The sequence below is a fragment of the Oculina patagonica genome, chromosome 9 (genome assembly GCF_052425735.1).
Source record: "Oculina patagonica isolate OP01 chromosome 9, crgOcupat, whole genome shotgun sequence".
Classification (NCBI taxonomy): domain Eukaryota; kingdom Metazoa; phylum Cnidaria; class Anthozoa; order Scleractinia; family Oculinidae; genus Oculina; species Oculina patagonica.
Window position 1 is genome coordinate 8,131,895 of NC_135766.1, and position 23,556 is coordinate 8,155,450.

Below are 23,556 nucleotides of genomic sequence, written 5' to 3' on the forward strand. Positions count from 1 at the left end.
CTGTAGACAGCAGTACTTGGAACGTATTAATTTTTTTGTTTCCTTTTTTTCGACTTTTTTGCTTGTTTACAAGCAAAAGGAAGGAGAATAGCGGTTAAGTTGGGCAATCTCGAACCACATTCTTGTTAACTCTCAAGGGACTGTTTTAATTTCTCAAGGGATTACTTTCCGCCGTGGGTGATCACTTGCGATCTCGCAGAAAAAACGTGACCTGTCAAATTTTCAAACGTTATATAACAATACTGAAAAAGTGACATGTCAGCTTTCTTATCTCAACGCACGTGTGTCTGAAAGACGATCTATGAAAAGTGTCGCACTAACAATGGATTGCATAACTAACGCTAAAACACGAATAAATAATCACTAGCACTTACATTGTTTAAAAATTACAAACGTCAAAAATAAACCATACCAAAAAAAACTCGCTCTTTTTAAAGTGATATTATTGAAGTTAAAACAAATGCAAGAGATGGGGGCTTTTTGGAGCGGTTAAAAATTGCTTTACAATCCGAGTCGATGTGACCTCGCATTGACAGCAATGTTGCATGAATTGGCTTTACGACATGCCATTGTATCTATGCAGTTCGAGTGGAATTTCTTTCGTATTTCATCTTCAAATATAATTCGGAAGCATTCACTGCATATATGGCTTTTGTTTAATCCTTCTTAAGCCCACGAAGAAGCTGTCTTGACATCTGACCCTCGCAGTCAGCCCAGACAAAACGCAGCATGAGTGTATCGATTTGTTTAAGCCTCAATGTGGAAATATCCGTATTTTTTTCGTGCTTTTTCATGGAGCAATCGTAACGATACGGCCTTGAACACATTGAACAGCGGTCTACCTATAACAAGTCAAATATGGCATCGCAAAAACAAAGCGTCAAATGCATATTTTGCTGTTTCGATCATTTGCTAATTTCACTGCCGTAATTGACTGCCTCGAAAGGTCCTCGCAATTTTAAAGTATAGAATTGTCAGATCTCGGTGAAATTTGCACTGTTAATTTGTGTAATGTTGAGGAATATGTGTATAAATACCCGGGGCGGACGAGCCATTTTTGACAAAATTATATGGCTGCATTTCCTCCGCAAGGATAGGAAATTGTTAAACTAAACTACAAAGCAACTGTAATGATAAGTTCGAAGAACAATGCACAGGATAAACCTTCGACTCATACTTCATGCAAAAAAGTCGGTATCTCGAAGAGACTTTGATTCAACCAGGGTGCAATATTGTTTGTGGCTTGTTTACAGTCATGATTGCTCGACTTTATCACGTAAAACAATAACAAAAAACAAAAACAGTAAATACTGGTATTATCCCATAAAATGAAGGTTTCCATATTATCTTCTTAATCCTTCGAGGTCAATTTCGAGCCAGGATTTCAAGGTACATGCATGTAGGATATCGAGTGATTGAGTGAGGATTTCATTATTATTTACAGAAGACTTTCTTGCCCCGCTCGAGACAATGAAACGTACAGGGCCGAAGTCAATGAAGCTGTTAGAATGAAAATGGAAGGACCTAAAAGTTTCTAAGTTTGTACTGGGAAATTAAAAAAAAGGAAACCCACAACAAGGGATATTTCCAGTTGGTCACTCATCCAAGTAACCCTGCCCAACAGGGCTTAACTTTGGCAATCGGGGGGAGAACTGGTGCTTTCCTTGTGGTATCAGTCCCAGACGAGACAAAGCGTTTCAAGAGTCTTGCAAATAGATGGAGAGTCTCATGCTATAACTGGAGTTAACAATTATAGGCTGATTTAATTACCCGCCCTTTCTGATAATTTTACAATTCAGGACAAAACACTGTGACATGTACATATGTTTTCTTCGTTTGTCCTAGCACTAGATTCAGTCGGCTTCCAAAGCGGACTGTAACTTTTTTCTGGGTTGCCAAATCTGCGAAAGCACGTACTTGTTTTTCTGCGCAGTTGGAAGGCATCATTCGCAAATTATTTTGTGTGAATACTATAAAGACTTTGGTGTGACTTAACGTGAATAACTATATATATATATATGCACTGACAACAACTACATCCATCCGCTAGGATATTACTTAGATCAAGTCTACATATCTTCAGGCCTTGAAGGTCTTTAAACTGCCGGTCAATCTTTCTTCATATTTTGCCATCTTGCTCCAAAGTTTTGGGCCCAGATATCGAATTGAATGTTTTCCATACGAAACAGTATTAAATCTAGGTAGATAAAAATCTCTCCTCTGTAAACCATAAGTGTGGCTGTTAGTCAAAAACATGTTACATTGATATAGTCTGCAAGCAGAAATCGTGTTTAACCTTATACATTAAAATTCATTTGTCTTGTTAATTATATAAGTCTCCTATTATTGTGTTGGTAGCTTGGCTTTCTCTAGCAGCTGCTGGTAGCTGGGCAACGTGTCTTTAAAAACAGCTTGCCCTCACCCCTTTTTTTTTTACTCTACAAGTGCTGAGACTCTGCAAAAATACCATACTAGGTGTAGCCTTTTTTTTTAGCCTGGCCAGGGCTGGAAATAATGGCCGGTCTGATTGGGGATTTGTCCGGTCAAACTTTCCACTTGCCGGTCATGTTGACCGGTCACATTCAGTTATTTTGAAGTAAACTAAAGTTTCATGCTGTTCAGTTGTTTTCTATAAGTAGGCACATCGCTTAATTGTGGAATTTTGTCCTGAAATGATCTGTAACTGTTGTATTGAAACAGACATCGGCGTTCTCTCGGTCTCATATTCTTTATTTCGTAATTTCAAGTTCTCCATTTCCTCCTGCATTTAAAATGGCTCTAAATCCCAGAAATGAAACGTATAATTTAAAGGAGTTACAATTAAAACAATGTTTTTATATCTTTGCACGTTTTGTAGTGTGTTATTTGCTGTAGCATTTTCAGTGTTACGTGCGGCGTGCATGAACCCGATTGTTTACATTGAATAAATTCATGTCTATGTTGTGGTTTAATTTTATCTTTGGTTCAAAATTTTTCAAACCAGTTTGATTTTTATTTCCTTTTGTTTCAGATTATGATAATGAATATGAGACAATGAAAATAAAAATAAAACTGGTATTAAAAATTTTTAAACCAAATACAAAATTAAACCACAACATCTATATTAAAATACTACAAGCAGTTGAATGAAAAAGCCTCTTGTTTTCGTGAATGAGAACAACTCTTAAATAGTTCCCTTGTAAAAATTTTACCGCAATCGCGGCGCGTTTTTGGCCGCCGCGATTGGCGCGATCGCGCCGCGATTGAGCTTGGATCGCGCCGCGATTCTCGCATCGCGCCGCGATGGGTCGGGAATCGCGCCGCGATCGCGCCTAAATCTATAAATTTAAAAACAATTATCTTGGCGTTTTGCATACCGACAAAACAAACACACAGACTGTATCGAAACAACATCATTTATTTACAGAAGCTTACAGAAAAAGACGGCCAGTTTCGCTGCCGAGCACAATTAAATTTCGCAAAGCCGGAGAGCGTGATTGAGTCTTTAGTTTACAAGCAAATAAGTGAACAGTTCTTCTGTAAAATGTGAACAACACATACATAACGGCAACTAACCTTTTACTCGTGCTCAAGCGAAAGAAGATGCAATGATGTGATCTACCAAACGAGCGAACTATCTCTTGCATCTGCGAAGAAGCCGAACCGTCGAAGATGCGCTTTCTTTTCCCCGAAGCTTTTTTAAATAATACAACCCAAGCATCAACAGGTACAACTTTGCATTGAATGGTCCTTACCGTCAAAATATTTTCCTCTTTCCACTGTTCGAGTTTTGCATTTTTTTTTTATATTCACAGTTTAGCTGTAGTTCAGTCAACAAAGTCCATGACGAAGGGACGAAGCGCTAGCTGTTGAAATTATAAACAAGCTGTCACTCGAATTAACAAAACAAATTCTAGCAGTTTTCACAGAGACGCTTTTCCCTCAAGTTAGGTCGCTTCTAAACTCTTGTTATTAACAGAAGCAGCTAAAAAAGAACACATTTTTCCAGTCCTGATTGTGAAGAGAAAACATACCAACTTTCTCGAAATAAAATTTCTTTTCTGCTTGGGATGGCGTAGCGATTGCGTGTACTATGCACTACGTGACCTAACTCAGCCAATCGTAACGCTCAGTTCACGACACCTTGCGGCAAAAGGCAGGAAAGGACTTCGATGTGTGTGGTCTACGATCGTGGTCTACGGGAAGGTAAATATAAAGCTCTAAAAAAAGCTCATTCTGACAGCCTCTTCGGAGCCACAATTAAATTACATTGTAAATGCCATATAGAGGATTTTTCAATGCAAAAAACGCAATTGCAGCGAATTCCTGATTGTATTTGCATTTGAAGAAAATGGCCGACAGAAATTTGTCATTGGATTGCTCAAAGGTATTAAGGTTCCTCAAAGATAAGAAAAGAGAGAAACAAAGTGTTTGAAAAGATTAAAAAACGGACTATTAAGAAATAAAAATTCTTATCTTTTAATTTATCTTTACTCATTATCACGCGCCGCTTTGTCGCGCCAGTTCGTCTAGACTAAAACTAAATAAAACTTTTCTCGTGGGAATCACGTCCTCACGGCTCACCGTCACGTAATAAAATGTTTTTCGACATTTTAAATCAAACTAGTTTTATAACTACTTTGATTAGTACTTAAAGTTTATTTCATCAATACAAGTCATGATTTGCGTTACGACCACAGCATGATTTGTGAGAGTTTCAAAGCATATTGACTTTCTCCCGGTGATCGAGAAGTGAGTTCTCGCCGGGAACACTTCCCGAGATTTATTCCAGCCCCCCAAATCGCGGTGCGGTGGTAATCAATCGCGCCTATCGCGACATTCGCGGCGCGATCGCAACTATCGCGGCGCGTTTGCGTTCATTTACAATCGCGTCACGCACGATCGCGTCGCGATGACAACAAATCGCGGCGCGATCGCGTCAGTCGCGGCGCGATCGCGGTAAAATTTTTACAAGGGTTAATACACAGAAAATACCAATCAGATTAGAACTCAAAAATTAATAATAATAATAATAATCATTTGTATAGCGCCCTTTCCACACGTTCAAGGGCGCTTGACAATGTTAAAAATTATAAGAGCGAGTTTTCATTTTAAATGTCTCATTACTACTTACAAACAGCAAATAAAGCTCGCAGGACAAGACAAAATGTAGACAACAGGTAAAATTACTCAGTGACATAAGCTTTGAAATAAAAAAGAATAAAAATTAAGGTTTTGTAACAATTTTAAACAGTAAGGATTTAAAGTGCTACTATGATCAAATTTTCGAATTTTTCGTGTACGATTAGACTTTCTTACTCACCTTGCCAATTTTCAATCCATTATGAACATCAGAAGTTGTTTTATTTTAACGTTTATTTCTGATAATTTCCGGCTGACATTAAACCACCTTATTCCAAGCTTAAGGCTTGGTTGAAATTATAATTATAACAATATGTATTGAAACTCACATGAAAAGCAACAAAAACTTTAATTTGGGCTTGTTTTTCGTGCAATTTTCTATGCTAATTGTTATTCTAATTCAACCCGTGAGGTATTTTTGAGCCTTTAACGTCATAGTAGCACTTTAATGTGGAAGAAAAAGCCAACTTTTTTTTTGTGACTAATCCAAACCATTCAGCTTATAACTTATTTATTATTCTTGTGGTTTGTTACAGTTACCTCTGGTGGATTAATCTCACATCTGATTGGTTGCGAAACAATGTGTGGTTCCAAATAATCAGTCCTCCCCCCTCCCCCCAGTGGAGGAATTGGCAGGAGTCCTAAATGCCTAAAACTTTAAGGAAATGTATGAGGCTTAATTGGGTGGGTTCAGGGTTCGGGGGGGGGGGGGTCTTAAGGAAAAGTCCCTTCTGTGAGGAGGTATGGATAATTTAATGGAACTTACAATAAACATTCCAGAAATGATTTTCGGCATTCATGCAGTTCTGTGGGTTTCATCGTAACAGCTGCAGGTGGTATTCTTTTGCAACTTTATTAAGCAATTTTGATTGTCAATGCTGAACCAATGTTATTAACACATGTACAGGGCCTTTCAGCATCATTGGTGAAATGTCAAGAGAGCAATCTGCTGTTCAACAGCAGTCTGATTCAAGCAAACCAGAGCTAATGACAGAGATCCCTCCAGAACAAAAATCTCAAGTTGATGGAAGAGGAAGACATGAGGTACCAGTCAGTGCAAATAGAGAACCTCAAGGCACAAGAAACATTCAAGCCCAGAAAAATGAAAGGATTGTGTCACAACCAAATCAAGATGAAGGTATGTACAACTTAATTCTTGCCAGAATTTAAAGAGGCTATATGCCACACTGAGACTACACACATAATAAGAATAATAATTTATAAATTTATATTGCGCTTTTTAACATGTAAATGAGCAAAAGCACATTACAATATTAAAGATGATTTCCAGTCCGTACTGCGCAGACTCAGGGTTTGTTTTCATTTTTGTTTTGAATTCGTTGAAACGTTACACTTCGGTGATAGCGTAAATGAAGTTTTTTAGTTCGCCATTACGGATCGTTTCGTTCAAGAATTCACGATGAGCTAAAACGTCCTGAAATACCGTCGAGCTTCTTTTACTCGTTATCGGTTGAGGTCACACTTACGCTTTTACCGTAGTTAAATGTTTTTACCATCGTAAAAGAAAGCAAACAAAAGTTTACTATAGTAAAGTGAGCTTGTTGACTTAGACATTAGCCAGATGGCCTCTTGTCTTGGTCTGTCAATCAAAATGGCAATTTGATGACAAAAACAAATATTCACCAGACATTCCACTTGTACTTGCGTGACTTTCGTCTGGGAATATTTTCAACATGGAGTCTGAGCGCGTGATTCTTTCAATTGCTGCTCTTCTCGTTTTAATAATCGCTATTCGTAAAGTAAGAAGATCTAGATTCATCGCATTGCAGATGTATTTCCTTCGTAAGAGAAGACAGCAGGAGCGGATGACTACTCTCCTGTTGGAACGACTGATTCTGCAGAGCAGGAGAATGAGACTAGCCTTGCAGCGGCCAAGACGAGCAGCGTGGGTATATCCCAGACCACAAGGTTGGTTTGAAGAAATTTATCAAAATCCAGTCTTTTCGACCCAGTGTGGAAAAACGATTTTCGAGTATCAAAGGAGACTTTTGATTATATCTGCCAGTTAATTGGACCAGATCTTTCAAGACAAAATACTCGCTTCCGAAATGCAGTTCCTGTAAATAAACATATTGCGATTGCCTTATGGAGAATTGCAACCGGTAATTCATACAGAACGACGGGAATAACGTTCAGACAAGGGAAGTCAACGGTCATCAAGATTTGTGAAGACTTCATGGAAGCATTGATACGCCACAAAAACGATTTCATTCGATTTCCAGATGATCCCGCAGACGTGGCACTGGCGATGAGGAGAATGGAAAGTATAGCTGGCTTTCCAAATGCAATCGGAGCAATAGACGGTTCCCATGTCTCCATTAAAGCACCTCAAGTTAACCATGAAGACTATTTTAATAGAAAACAAAACTATTCTATTAATCTTCAAGGTGTGGTAGACGCTACTGGAAAATTTATAGATGTGAGCACTGGATGGCCCAGTAGTATTCATGATGCCAGAGTTTTGCGACTAAGCACATTGCACCTGAGAGCTGAAAACAATGATATTTTGAATGAACCTGTAAAACCTATAAATGGAGTAATGGTGCGTCCCCTTCTGATTGGTGATTCTGCTTACCCCGCTCTACCCTGGTTAGTGAGCCCTTATCCTCATTCACGTAACCTAAGCCGAGATCAGGTGAAGTTTAACAAAATTTTGAGCAAAACCAGGGTTATCGTGGAAAGGGCATTCAGCAAGTTGAAATGTCGATGGAGATGCTTATTAAAGGCACTTGAAGAAAGCACCGCAAAAGTTCCACACACCATTCTGACATGTTGTATTTTGCACAACATCTGCATTTTAAGAGGGGACGAGTTCGAAGACGACGACTACTCTGATGATGATGATGATGATGATGATGATGATGATGATGATGACGAGGAAGACAGTGACCAACCTGCTGCAATAGGACAGGGACGGGCAGTTAGGCAAGCACTGACTGCATATCTCGCTAACTGATGAGGACATTTTCCATCCCAGGACCATATAAATTAGCATAACTTAGCCTCAAGTAACATGAATGACTCAAATTATTAACTTTTTTATTCAGAAAATTCGCAATTACAAAACATCACCAGTTCTCGTTAATTGACACTGTAAATGTTTGCTTTATTCTTTGCGTTTTTCAGTGTTCGTGTAAAAAATCATAAAACAATTACCATAATCTTTTATAGACTTCACTATTTGAAACTGGAACAAAGTTGAAAAAGAAACTTTATACTTGTTCATCTTGATTTATATTCATTAAAATTCATTTTATTATTGAGATAAATGTTATTTGGGGTGTTTGAGAAGGGGGGGGGGGTGATAAAGTAATCATTGTACCGTAAAAAATTAAACGTTACCGAAACAAACAATCAGCTTAATGTGAGTTGAGAACATTTCGTCGGCCACAGTTACTTTTTTAGAATTGCACCCAACTCTCTGATGGCACCAAGGACCAATTCTTGGGTGCGGTTATCAGATTCCCGAAGGTATCCGAAAAGCTCCTTTTTCTCTCCTTCTGCCCTCTTTGCAGCCTCCACCTGAGATTTTATGAGTTCGCTTAAAGGAGCTCGTCTTCTTTACTCTGAATATCGGAACTTTCTTTCTCCTTCTTTTTAATAGCTTTCGACTTTCCCTTCTTTGACTGATTCTTTGCTTTAAAAAACAGGCGTTCAGACTGTGCCAGGCTCTCGTCTTCATTTGTCAAGTCATCATCAGCTTCGTCCGCATCTTCCAAAGCACGTTTTGCCTTTTTCTTTTTGAGGCTTTCAGTCGCCTTCTTTCCAAGTGCCTGGGCCATAGGAGCTTCTTCAGCTATCTCTTGTTCGCTCTCATCAATGCTGCTGTTTGAGGTATTAACAGCGCTTTTATCAGCCAAGGAGAAACTAGGGCTTGGAACAGGAGTAGCAGCTGATGATGTTGATGATGTTCTCGCCTCAATAACATATTTGGGGTTAACAGAGTCCCTTGTCCCCCAAATTTCGTCCAGGTCGTTGAACTCAGGGAAAGACTTAATCCCCTCGCTGCCCTCTCCTTGTTTGTTTGCTCTTATCTTTAACAGCCTTGTATTTCTTGTTAAGATTGTTCATTTTATCACGGCAGTTCTTTGCCGTCTTATCACAAACATGGTCGTTCAATTCCTTGCTTTCTGTGACAAGTCTGGCCACTATTCGTTCCCACATGAGCTCCAGGCTTCGCCCCTTGTCACGTTTTCCATACTCCTCGCCATAGATAGAAATAAGCAATTTTACTTCTCCCTTGGTCCAGCGATTACGCGTCGACTCTGATTTTTGGCTTGACTTCTTTGGCTGATGCGGTTGTTCCCTGGCTTGTACCCTGGCTTGCTCCACTGGAGTGTTCCTCCGAAACGCTGAATGAACTGAAACTTCACCTTGAGCGTTGAATGGAAAGTTCACCGGGAACTGCGGTTCAACACCGCTGAAGTTGAATCCTGGAAAAGCCATGTCTGGCCTTCCGAAAAGGAAGGGACCTTGCTGTAATGGTTGTTCATCGGTGAAACCCGCCGGTGGAATAATAAAGCGTCGTTGTGGAAAGCTAAAAACCATGATTTAAGTTCTGAGGTCGCATAGTTAAAAGCACGATATATATATATTTTGTTTCAAAAACATCTCAACTTTTGTAGCTCAAAATTTTTATCTACTGATGAGTTTTTCTTACTTTGAATTGAAGCTGTTTTCCGCCATTTCTGTTGATATTTCAAGGTACGTAGTCTTTTGCACGAATGCACTGTATCTTTAGACTTTAACAAGAAAGCACGAGTATTGAAATGGCGCAATTTCATTAGACGTGCTACACAGTTTCCGGAGCTAAGGATGCTTCATATCGAAAAGAAGACAAGCTGTCACTTAAATAAACAAAGTTTAGATAAACGCATGATAAACCATGCTTTTTCAGGTCAGTTTACTACAGTAAACTTTACTTTCATCCTGCCGCCGTTGCTATCGCGACAAACCAAATGTACATTTACTATGGTAAAGTGACAAAAAGCGGTCACACATAAAATTGTGTTTACTATGGTAAACTTCACTTTACTATGGTAAAAAATGCCTAAGTGTGACCTCAACCATTATTGTTTTGCAAGGATATCTCAGGCGTTAATAATGAAGAAAAAGGTAAGTTTTGTCCCGGAATTTTTATTTTTGCTAGTGAACATTCTTCTGTTTGTGAGACTCACAAACATTGCAGGCGGAGATTGCGCAGTACGGACTGGAAATCATCTTTAAAACTTAAAAATATTAAAATATGCTAACTAAATACAAAACAGTATTAAAACATAAAAATATTAAAATATACTAACTATAAACACATTATTGACTAGATCTAAAAGTTAAAAAAAGCTAATTTAAAAAGATATGTTTTAAGACGAGATTTAAAACTAAAAATAGAACTCATATTACGAAGGCTAGCTGGAAGCGATATCATGTTATCTGAGATAACATGATAATTGTGACAACAACCACTACGTTAAAATGACATATTCTTTTCTGATAGTGTTGAGTAAAGTTCAGAAAATTTCATCCAAAATAAGATTTTAATGTTCTTTGTCTGAAAGTGTCCAGTGAAACAACTGAAACTATACTGGGATGGAGAATGTGCAAATTTAAATTATGACAAAAATTCATATCACTTGTTGACATCTTGCCATGAACTTAAAAAAGTTTAGACTATATTCCCGGCCTGACCAATCGATGAAACTGAGAATCGATATCAATCAATTATATAACAATCGATGCCAATGCATCGATTGATATTGGAAATCGATGACCAATTGATGATGGAAAATCTTCAGTTGTGACTAACATGATCAATTTTCATCGACTGTCATCGATTTTCATCGATTACCATCGATCGTTTTCTATTTGGTTTGATTCAATATGGGTTTTATTATACACGCTGATTAATAACTTTAAAAGCGTTTCCACGCTTTCCCCTTTCCTCTTGTAGCCACATTGAGTGCCTCACCATCTTCTATGGTGAGGTCGCAGGCATGGTAGCCTTTGACCATGCATTTTATTATGAGTGTCACGTCTCTTGCTTTAGCAAGCTCTTTAGATGTCGTGCGCTCACGATCAGTCATATCAGGATTGCCTAAATCTATATCCGGATATCCTGGGGAATTGTCCTGGGGATTGCCCATGTACGCCGCGAGATATCGATAACAATCGACAGCAATCGATGACAATCGATGTAATTAGGGAAATTTCATATATGGTTGTGTCTTACTATGCATGACTGGGAAATTAATGTTTTTGATTCTCAGGCTACATGTAACTTTAATATTAATACATGTAACTTTAATGTTTAATTGCAACATACGAAAATTTAATTATTAATTATTGTAATTATTCTTTGCCTTCTGCAGGCACTTTGCCCATGGTAATCAAAGTAGCAACTGTTGCATCCAGAAACCGACAGAACCATTCAAAGAAACAAGAGGAGTTTCGACAAATCATGAATGAGATAGTTAAAGATTATATTGCTATCAATGATATTTCCACTCAAGAAGGCCTGGCAGCATTTTATTCTCATTTAACAGGTGCTCTTAGTGTACACATAAAACAGATAAAGTCAAGCAGTCTGATTTTAGTGGTCCAGTGCCGTACATTCGGGAATCTTGAGAGACTGTGGACTGATTATTGCTCTGGTCACCTGAATGAAGTAGCAGAGAAGTGCCTTGTGACAGAGAGGATTAAAAGGAAATTTGGCATTGAGTCTTTAACCTTGAAAACAACCATTCTGGAAGAGGACTACTGGGCATGCAGACGTTCTTTTAGAAAAAATTTGCGTGAGTTGATTATTTAAAATATTTATTGGTTTTTATTACTGCTTTACTAGCTGCTAGGAAAACTGCATCAAAGTTGAGTGAGTCATATCTGTGGTCAGCAATATATGTAATGGTTTCCCCTTGAAAGGAATCTCATTTGCTTTAAGCTGTACTTCGGTGATCCTGAGGATCTGCTGCACATTATAATATTTGCAAATTTTTAAGGTCCAGATTTTCCAAACAATTTAACCATGAAGTTAGAACTTCATTAATAAGATATTTAACTGTTGTAACATGACCATAAACAAGAGAACTTCAATTTTTGTGCTTAAAATATAGCCAGTTGGTACTGAAAATTTTGATGGATGTACATGTATACCGTCAAGCTTAGAGTGGGCAAGAACTACTAAGCACCCCAACCACATATATATAGTTTTTTTTTTAACATTCTTCAGTTAACTAGTTGTCAGCTTACAGCTGTACATGTTTTTGTATACTGAATTTAGTATTGCCATTTTTTAGTTGATTGTATCTCTAACAGAAGTATCAACTTAAAAGTATCTTTTTTAATTATCTATCTGTATGTGTGTGTGCAGAAGCTACAAAGTCCTACAGTGCAGGACTTCGTGTTGTCTCTGGTCCCAGCTGGAATGTTGATGCAAGTGACGGTGAAGAAGGTTTTGTTGGAACAGTTGTTGAACTTGGAGGGGATTCTTCTAGTGTACCAGAGAACATGGCGTTAGTTCAGTGGGACACAGCAATTTGTCAGCTGCATAGAGCAGGTCATCATGATGCCTTTGATCTGTGTGTGTTGGATAGTTCTCCTGTGGGTAAGGCCATTTTTGAGGGTGGAAACGTTCTGCAAGTAACTAAAGTTTAAAGGTGTGATTTTACCTTGGGAGGAAATGAATTGCTTTGATTCGACGATGTTTTAGTTGTTGCAGCTGTAGTTTTTGTTTTTGCTGACAACTACATGTACTATGGGCAATGCCTTGATGCTGCATGTCCACAGCTTATTATTCAAATTAGAACTAGATGTAAATTTATATTTGAATGTGATTTGATTATTGGCTGGCTTTACGTGACAGATAAGAGAGAGTTTGCAGAGAATAACAAAAGATTTTACAGGGCATTTAATTGTTTCCTCTATTTCCTTGTCACTCCCTTTTCTCATCCCTCTATAATCAGACAAAGTAAAGCCAAGGGATTTGGCATTGAAGGGGGTTATAAAGTTGCTTAATTTTTGAAACAATAAAGACACCTGGTAAAGAAAAATAAAAGTAAAACAAATCTGTTAGTGGCCATCACACTGTACCTGTCTATGAGTTGACAACCTATTGACTTCTCAGAGGCAGGCTTGTGACTTCACTAATCCATTACTCACTCCATTACTCCTATTAGTGGAGCATAAGATTACGAATCCATTAGACATCAGATGGCTCTATTTCTCAGAACAAATAGAGCAGTTTGAAATGAAGAGTAAAATTAAATTACTATAATATTAAATACAATCTTAAGTTGTTGTCCTTGGGAGGAACTGTTGACTGCAGGCCTAGGGTTTGAATATGAAGGTTTAAGCCTCTAGAAAATTGCCTAATTTGATATTATTTCACTGCTATCAATGTAGGTGTGAAACATGTGAGCGTGGCTTGCATTTCTTGCAAGCAGACTCCTATTTTGGGAACATGTTGGAGCTGTTTAGATTGCAAGGATCATGCTGTGAACCTATGTACATCATGTTACATGGCTGATGAGCATGATATACAGCATGCATTCCAGAGAAAAGATTCCCCATTTGTAGATGGGTAAGTCCTGGTGGGTTTGGGGGTCAACTACTAAGATTGTAGCCACAACTGCACATTGTCGTACTACAAACCTGATATATATGCATGTGAGGTACCTTCAAGTTGTTTCGGACGAATACAGAACCAATTTAACCTGAAAGGTCGTAAAACAACAACACATTCAACAAACAAACTGATCAAAAAACCTACAGTCCTAACATGACAGTCAGTGACAAACTGAAGATTCTCATAGTCCACAAGTCAAATTGAAGGAATCTAGTTGTAGGTGCAAAAACGTATGTATTACAAACCATTACGGCACATACAGAAAGAACTATTATTTAATTACTTTTTGACATCAGAAATATGTGGCATTATGAAAAAATATAATGGCAAATATGAGAACGTGTATGAATTGTTAATGATTTTGATGAAATGAAACATGTCTGTTGTATTCCTTCTAGAAGTAAAACATTTTATTATCATACATCTTTATTAAGTTGACCCTAAGTCAGTAAAGCCGATTAGATACATAAAAGAACCAACACAAAACAAAATCTAAGTCTATCTAGATCTAATGTAAAAATTTACAAAAATACTGCACCTTTCAGTAACACACAAACTCTGAAGTTCAAAACCCAACGACGACTGCGTTCCTTGAAAATAGATAGAAACGATGAAATGGATCGAAATCTACTAAATCAAAATCACAACTGACAGACATGAGCTTTGGACGTTTTGAAGTGAACCTTTGTTTACTGAAAGGTCCGCTTAGATGATTGACGTAACTAAAAACGTAACTAAATGTTGCTGAGAGGCGCAGTAATTTTGTTCAAGAATATGTCATAGACTTTGTGTAACTTTATTTTATGTTACAATTACATGAACATGTAGAATATCTGTTGGAAGAAGAAGTAAGACAAGGAAAATCCAAGCAAGAGGCATCTATCCAGGTGCTAAGGTTACAAGAGGTCCAGACTGGGAATACGGCAACCAAGATGGAGGAGTAGGAAGCTTTGGTACCGTGAAGAAAATTACGAACTGGAAGGAAAAACCAGCCTGCGCAGCTGTTGTCTCGTGGGAGTCTGGTACTGAAGCTACTTACAGGCTTGGCTACCATGGCAAAGTTAGTGTTGTGACTGTTTTGAAGGGAACCCCGTTATTTTGACTTTTTTTGCTTGTTTACAAGCAAAAATAAGGAGAATAGCAGTTATGTGGGGTAAAATCTGGAACCGGAAGGAATCACATTCTTGTTAACTCTTAAGGGACTGTTTTAATTTCTCAAGGGAATACTTTCCGCTGTGGGTGATCAAAGCGCGTGACTTGTAAAGTGTCACTCTATAGTTGTACTTCAGCACTTCCGTTCTTGTAGAAAAAACGTGACTTGTCAAATTTACAAACGTTATATAACAATCAAAAACGTGAGTAGCCCAAATCTTACGTCACATAACCAATTAAGAATGTAAGGGGTTCAGCGCCCGAAGGCAGCGAAGTTTAAAACGATTAAGAACGCAATTTGTACTGGTACAAGTCTTTAGGCGCTAATATTAATTTAACCTAAAACGATTAACAACGCAAATTTGTACTTGTACAAGTCTTTCACACACTTAAACGTTGCTAATAGTTAACCAAAGGGAACTCATTTCGTGACAATTGATTATTTCTGCTGAGTTGCACAATTTAGAATTGCAACATCATTAAATGTGTTAAGTGATATTTACAAGTGTTTTTGTAGCCTGTTTTGAAATTACTTCCGGTGGAAGCAGAAAACGCTACACGGTTTTGCTTCTGTTTAGAAGTTAATGCATCGCCATTAGAAAAATAAACAGCAACTGTTTTACTGAAAATGTAGTCGTTAGAAATGGCATGTGTAGCCGTAAGGTAAAGAATAACGCGAGGAGAAGCGGCTTTTGGTAATATCCAAACGAAAATTTACTTCTCAATGTGGGGTTAAGATTGCGTGACGAGACAAAAGGTAACTCTGTCGTGCGTAACCTTTATCGAGAACCCTCCATTAAGCCGAGTAGAAATCTTTCTTACTCGAAAGGAACAACTATTTCGATTAAAGGCAAACGTCAAAGTTTACCATTTTTAACCAAGCCAAAGTATATGAGTCGCAAAGCACCCAGCCGTCGCGACTGACAAATACAGCATTTCCTCCGCGAAAATTAAAAAAATGCTTGAACTGGAAGACGTTTGAATTCTTCCATGATATGTTCGAACAACAATGCCCAGGATAAACCTTCTACTCATACTAACTTCATGCAAAAAAAGTCGATATCTCGAAGAGATCTTTGATTGTTATTTTAAGGCTTAATACCTTTCCTTATAAAACAGTTCATTGTTTTATTCGGTTTTTACCTTTTTATCGTTTTATGAAGTGGAAGTGTTCCTGCCAATATATGCGCTTTTCAAGTGAAGAGTTCAATGTTGAAAGTAAAACTCAGTCCAAATCTCGATTGTTGATTTGATTAATACATGGCTTCAAGCGACAATATTCCCTTTATTTCTGTCGATTTTAGGCTGAAATATTCTTGTGAATATTCTTAGATTACTCAACGTTGACATATCTGTTTTAGAATGTATTGGAGTAACAATTACAAGTGAATAACTTCTTGCCGAAATGTTATTAGCATACAAAATACGGCTAGTGTTGTTTTTTTAGCTAGTTTTGTCACTTAGAAAAGGGAAGAATTTTCACGGTTTAGTTGAAAATATATAATTGTATTGTATTTACACATTTTCAACACACAAAATTATGTTCTTTTCAACATCTCGGCCTCGGGTTTATTCTAAATATATTCTTAAAAATATATTCTTATTGAATATAAAGAGTGTAGCAGGAAAGAGGTTCAACCATAGCCCAGCCATTGAAATCGGGCATGAAAACAGAACTTTACTGTATTAAGAGAAACACACAGATTATACGCCCTAAGACAACATCATTTTTTAGATCACATTAAAAAGACTCTATGCTTTTACTTTTTTTCTCATTAAAGGTGGATTTGCAGTGTGTACGTGCAAGTAATGGTGGTTATTACTACAAAGCACACCTTCCAATTCTCGATCAGGTGAAGGAGAGAACTTATTCCTGTCATTCCTGAGCATGTGTAGTATACTATTATTCGTGATTCTACAAACTCCATGTGCAATTGAATCAATCAGCTGTCACTAGCTATCAAATAAAACATTATCAAGAAGATATCAACCTAGGTAAGCATACAGCACAAAGCCTGCAGTTTTTAATTAAGTAGCTCTCGTCGGCAACCAAACGTAATAGTCACTTGTTCTGGAGTGATATAGAATAGAGTTCACAAAATGTGCATCAACGACATTTGTTTATCGTTTTAGAACAAGAGCCACTATATGAGCTGGATGATTAGGGCTGAAAATGCAAAAGTAAGTTGTTAATGTTTCGTAAATGTGTTTAAAGAAGAAATGAACGTACAAAATGTACTGGCTCAAGAGAGATAACAATTTATTGTTTACTTAATTAAAGTAGAACAGTTTGTCAAAAGCTATTTTCACCCCTTGATAGAGAATTAAACATTTTCTTTGTTTCTTGCCCTATAAATTGCCCTCTGTTGCTGGTGACGAGAGTGTCCTACACTCCAGTTTCACCTGTAGCATGAATTATTTTACTTTTCCTGGACAGGATGGTAGCTCATCACAGCTTCTTTTCAAACCTTGTCGTGAATGTTTTTCCAACAGTTTGTAGACTTGGGTAGAGAGAGATAATTTGAGAGCATCGCAACACATGTTTAGTGGTTAGGACCCGGTTGCATATAGCAACTTAGGATTAAGTAGGATTTTCTACAACCATTCTTTATGTTCGGGACCTGAAGGTCTTCAGGAGAAAGTGGTTTGAATACATGGTGGGAAACCAGAAACTCATAACCCTTATGGGTTTCTGGGGAAAACACAATACCGCTGCGAAGAAATAGCGCCCCTCCTACGACTAAAAATATTGAATAAGCGCCCTCCCTTCGAATAAGCGCCCCCTCCCCCCACCCCCACCCTCCCGTACAAAAGAGCGAGATACGAAATGTATGATATACGACGAGACATTACGGTACATAACAGTACAGATGTTTTTAAAGTCCTAGTCGCACAGGTTAACTTCTCATTTCCTCGAGGAAACAACAATGTAAGTGCATAAGCGTTTCTCATAAGTAACTTTCTCGTAAAACTTCGCGCCTAATCGCCTTGAAAGTTCCAGGAATTAAGAGTCCATTTTTAAGTTTCCTGCCTCCAGTGACTTCAACCACCACAGTGTGGGTTCACTAAAAAATGAAGCTAATGTCATTTTGGTGGTGAAAATTGATAAACGAAGTAAGCGCCCCCTTCAAATAAGTACCCCCCCCCCCCCCACCCTCTCGCCTCAGAACATTAAATAAGCGCCGAGTATTTACATTATCCTATTTTACAGGCATCAAGAAGTGATTTCCACAAAGCCTCAATTAGTGGACGGTATGAGACTGTTAAAAAGCTTCTTGAAAGCGGAGAAGATGTTGACCAAACTGATATGGTAAATGCACTGTATTTTCTAACTGTACGACATTTTTTGTTGTGGAAAACGGATGAAAGATTGCCATCATAAAAACTGAGTTTTGCTTTGGTAAGAGATCGATGTAGTAAAATATAGCTTATCAGCTTTATTTCTCGTCTTGAGACTTCAGGCTCGATATTCTTTATTTCCAAAATTTTCTAAAGCTCCAGACATTAGACGCTAAGATGGCGTTCGTCGTTCGGTAAAGTTCCAAAACATAGTTTTTCCAGAATTATTACACTGTAAGTACCAGGTTCAACCGTGTGCGTTTTTTCTTTCGGATATAACAGCAGTTTTCGAAGCAAACGTGAACTACAGTATTGTTATTGTGAGATGAGAAGGACAGAGGAGCTTAGAAGTCTTACCGAGTCTTGGCCACTAAAGTAGCATTGATTGCTAGTTTTTTTAAACAGAATGTTGTGCTGCGTCGGCCCGCAAGTGAAAAACTTGGCTAATTATCAATTTGAAGTTGTAAAGGCAAATTAACTGCCGTTACTGAGTGTCTAGAGGGTCATTTTAGACAATGATTGAAAATGTGTTTTCTTTTTATATCAGCTATCACGTTGCTTTAGCTTATCAGTTTCCTACACTTTGGTGACCAGAACACAACGCTTTACACTTTACGCCTGCTGCAAAGTGATTGTACCTTTTTGAGGTATAAATACTTACACGAATGTAAGGCAAAAATTATAATGAAATAATACTTTCTTTACAAAGAGGGAGAGCCAAAGCAGGGTGAACACAAAACCAAGTACCCTTCCTCAAGTCGTGCTTTGTTTGTTACTTCTTCAGTTTTCACTGACGCCGCTTCATCTAGCAGCTTGGTATGGACACGAGTCTGTTGCCCGATTGTTGTTAGAACACGGTGCAAATGTCAATGCTGTAGACAGGGTAAGTTGATTGCCTATCAATTTTTTAATCTTATTTCGGGTTAACTTACCGACTGGCAGTTCGTCTCTGCCAAAGACATAACCAAGTTGAGTTATCACGAAAATAAAAAACCGAAGTGTGTTAATTAGCTTTCTGACCAGAGTATCAACTAGAAATTCAGCTTGTTTAAGAAAAGCCAAACCCTATTGCTTTCTTACGGTGTCCGTCTCTTGTGAACTTCACAAGTTGACAAGAAATTAACGATCCTGTCAATTGTAATTTAGCTGTGTGTTGCAGAATAATTGTCTTGTATATTTTAGGAGGACGTCAGAGGTGCAAAATGCAAAAGCGCAATTACACTATAATTCAACGCCAAATATTGTTTGCCAAAATGTTGTTCGTCGCATTTGATATTTCTCCAGTAAAAATTCAATTTTCACGAATTTTCAAGTAATTTTATTGACATAGCATAACGACTATCATTGCATTTGTGATCACTTTCCCTTTCTCATTATTTTCTATAGTTAGTATTAAGATTCTTCTGAAACAGAGTTGAAATAGTGTTATCTTAATTAACAATGTTTCTTTAATGGGAATTTTCCGATGTTATCCATGTTACCTTGGGCACGTTTCGAGCAGTTCCTTTTTAATCTTTTTTTGTTGTTGCCCTTTTTCAGCAGTAACACCGCTCGATCTGCCCGAAAAAGATCACAAATTGCAAATCTCGTTACCCAAATAACTTCAAGTCTTAAAATTTTAGAAGTACAGTAAAGAGGTCTCAGAAAACTACCCATGAAACGTTTAATCTATGTCTTTCTATCACTTGCTGAAACAATTTAACTTTGTGAACTTCTTGCTCTTAAGTTTCAGAAAACAGCTCTGCAAAAAGCCGAACGCCACAATCGTCAATCCATAGTGCAGTTGCTCCTGAAGAATAATGCTACTCCCAGCTATCAACAACCGGTACGATATTTTTAAGTGCAATATTTTAAGTGTAATATTTTATAGTGCTCCTCTTGATTTACATTATGAACATCCAGCCGACCTAAACTAGAGTTGATCCTGTCTTTAACGAAGGGATATTTTCATTTAGATTGTAAACCCTCGCAAAGCGGCGCATTTTTTGCAAATTTACAAACTTCTCCAAGTCAAGTTTTTGTTGTCTGTTAGTATTTTATTTGCGGTTTTCTTATGCGGGTAGAGGTTCTTCGTTTACCCTAAACTGTTCACAGCTCTCAATTTTCTCGTATTTTTCTTCCATCGTTGAACTCGAGAAGAGAATCGCGAGAAGACTGTACGCCGGCGCAAAGCGGCGCAAAGCGTGAGGGGGTGAGGGCGGGGAGTGAGAAAAATAGAAACCCCCGCCCCCTTCCTCCTCGTGCTTCGCGCTTGTGCTCGCGTCTTTGGCGTTTCTTTCTCGTTCTTGTTGCATTAAAAAATAGAGAGGATGTTTACGTTTACCCTTGAGCGTCTTTTACTGTGACCTTGTTTCTCTATGTGTGTTTTTCGTTTCCTTTTTTGTACGGGGGGGAGGGAACCGTGACGGCACATCCTCAAGCTGTAATAGACTACAGCTGAAACCAAAAAAATCCTTTCGTGACTGTCAAGCACATTATTAATATTAGCGAGGCTTCTGCTGCCAGTTGTGGAGTATATTTAAAATGCACTTTTCTTGTGTATATGGCTGAAATGGTCTTTTGTACTCCCAGTCGTGAATAAACACGCTAAATGCCTTTGATATACCCAAAAAGATTCTCCAGAAGTCATTTAGTTGCATCGCTAGCAGTAATTTGTAATTTGCACTCAACTTTCTTATATTGCCGTCACAAGTTGAATCTTTTCATTACAGCTCAGTCTGAAGTCACTTTCAAGGAAGGCTTTCATGCACGTGGATAGACGATCGGGCTTCAACCTGCTACAGGCGGCTGTAATTGAAGGGAAATATAAAACGGTTTGGAAAGCTCATGGCCTTCTTGGCAACTATATAAAAGAGTTAAACTTTGAAAAAACGGGAAGCAACGCCAAGCATTTCCCCGGAAAGACTGCGGTTGATATTCTCGCGAGTCTGGAGAAAAAAGAAAAAGGACATGCTGCTATTGAGAAGTTTTACAAAGAGAGTGTCCTGAAACACGACTCATTAGCAGAGCTTCACGTGTGTAATTGCAATGATGATGCAGAAAAAGCTGTGGAGCTTGTTCTAAACGAGGGTGTAGATATCAATATCCCAGCAAAAAGCAATCGTACACCTTTGTTGTGGGCGAGTCCATCATCCTCAAGTCAGTTTATCAAGACCCTCATTGATCTGGGAGCTGACGTAAATGTTCAAAGAGCTGATGAAAAAGTTGCGCCTTTGCCTTTGGCGGCTTATTGGAACAACTACATGGCCAGTCGCATACTTTTGGAGTATGGAGCTGACAAAAACATTCAGAATGAGAGTGGAGACACACCACTGCTTGACAGTGCGCGTGCGGGACATTTCACCGTTTCGCAGCTACTAATCGAGTCAGGATGTAACCTCAACTTGCAGAACAACGCAGACAAAACACCACTTTATGTTGCAGTCGAAAATAAACGTGAGCACCTAGTCAAACTTTTGCTTGAAAGCAAGGCTGATGTTAATATGCGATTCAAGCAGAATCCAAAAGAGAGACTTTACCTTGTTCGTGGGAAAGACAAAGGAAGATCGGCCTGGCACTATGTCATGGTGGAGAAACCTCTGTTGGGTTTATTCCTGAAACAGACCCAAGGCGGCAGTCTTGATGTGGCAGACTTCGGAACTGTCCTTAAATCTGGGTGGGGAGAGAATCCTCCAGAGAGAGTCAGACAGGAAATAGATAATAAAGAACGTGCTTTGTATAAAGAATTACAAGGCAATACACTGCTTCATCTCACGAGTGAAAATAACGACACGGAACTTATGGAGCTACTTGTGAAACATGGAGCAGATGTAAATTCCCGTGATGCTGAAGGCTTCACTCCTTTGCATGTTGCAGTGATTCGTGGTAAGATCAAAGTTGTCAAAAAGCTTGTTGAGCTCAAAGCTGACGTCAACTTAGCGACAACGGATGGAAAGGATGCCGCTGACTTGGCTGAATTGAACGAAGAAACAGAGATTGCAGAGTACCTCCAGTCAAAGAGACGTTCGTACAAAAAGGGGGGTGGAAAAAATTGTAGACGTAGATTTTGAGAAGTTCATCACAGAAGCTTATGGTTATCGCGTAATAAAAGAAAGAGTTAGGCTTAGTGATTTATAGAATAACTGTGTAATTAATATATGAAATATATTGTGTGGAAAAGGCGTTCTATATTGTGACGATAAGTTTTTCCTTGCTTGGAGAGTTAAAACCGACTTTTGAACTGAGAGAGAAGTGCGCTGTAGCTACGCTGAAATATGGCTGAGATATGACTCAAATACCACTGATATATGGGGAACTTAACTCGGTAGAGCACTCACTTGCTACGGAAACGAAGCCTCGTCAACAAGCTTCTAAGTACACGGCGATCTAACTTCAAGGAACTTCAGAACTACAGACGTAAGGCTGAGACAGAACTTGGGTCCAACAGTAGTTTATTATTCGAGGATGTAAATCTTCGATGTAATCGCCGATGCGATCACCGATGTAATCAAAGAAAGCTTACAATGTCGCTTGCTTATATATCATCCTAAGTGAGTTTCTATTGTTAAAATTTTACAACGTGGAAAAGCTATGACAATGCAGCCAAGTGAATGATACAATAAGAACGGAAAATATTAGTTTACAGTCTTCCTTACTTCCTAAATTTCCTTTGTTACACTAAATGATTGATAGCAGTGAGAAACTCCCCTTGAATAGAACGAACGTAGAATATCCGCAACGCGAATTCCCAACAAAGAAATTATGAACGAGCAGATGTACAAAAGTACACAGTCCAGTGCAAACGAATATCTTATAAAGAAATTAACTAAGGACAGCTGACAAAAATACAAGTTTTTCCTGAATAGAATTTCATAAGCGTTTGGTTTTTATTTTAAGGTTACTGTTGGCTTTTCATATTTTCTCACGGACGAACACTTCCTATTATATCGGTAAAACGAGTAAATGCGGCTAAATATTATAATGCTGTGTTATTTCATATATATCTTTTTATCAGTTTGATTACAATTTCATGACTGTCACTTAAACGTTTCCAAATCACTTATTGATCGCTTCCTTATTCTAAACGAGACTCCCGGTCGAATCTCTCCAGCAAAACAGTAGCTATAATTTCAATTTTACAGTGAGCGTTGATTAACGTAACATCTTAAAACTATCTTCCTCTGAAATTACCGAATTATACTAATTTCCCTCGTTACAATATCGACCTTATCTCCAAACCATATGAGGTCTCATGCTGGTTTTGAGCAACCATAAAAAGTGTGATCAGTGTGAGAAAGCGTTCAGGTTTAATATGTTTACACATAGAT

General features: G+C 38.2%; 1 protein-coding gene across 1 annotated transcript in view; it reads left to right on the forward strand.

The window, feature by feature from the left end:
* Window positions 1–23,229, forward strand: part of LOC144665659 (uncharacterized) — a 28,806-nt gene extending 5,577 nt beyond the window's left edge. The window contains exons 2-12 of the mRNA XM_078526930.1: window positions 6,029–6,259; window positions 11,508–11,930; window positions 12,506–12,739; window positions 13,537–13,714; window positions 14,588–14,819; window positions 16,693–16,764; window positions 17,045–17,092; window positions 18,123–18,221; window positions 19,035–19,133; window positions 19,977–20,075; window positions 20,962–23,229. Coding sequence (XP_078383056.1) covers window positions 6,029–6,259; window positions 11,508–11,930; window positions 12,506–12,739; window positions 13,537–13,714; window positions 14,588–14,819; window positions 16,693–16,764; window positions 17,045–17,092; window positions 18,123–18,221; window positions 19,035–19,133; window positions 19,977–20,075; window positions 20,962–22,299 — 3,053 coding nt within the window. The 3' untranslated portion in view covers window positions 22,300–23,229. The remainder of the gene's footprint in view (window positions 1–6,028; window positions 6,260–11,507; window positions 11,931–12,505; window positions 12,740–13,536; window positions 13,715–14,587; window positions 14,820–16,692; window positions 16,765–17,044; window positions 17,093–18,122; window positions 18,222–19,034; window positions 19,134–19,976; window positions 20,076–20,961) is intronic.
* The last annotated feature ends 327 nt before the right edge of the window (window positions 23,230–23,556 follow it).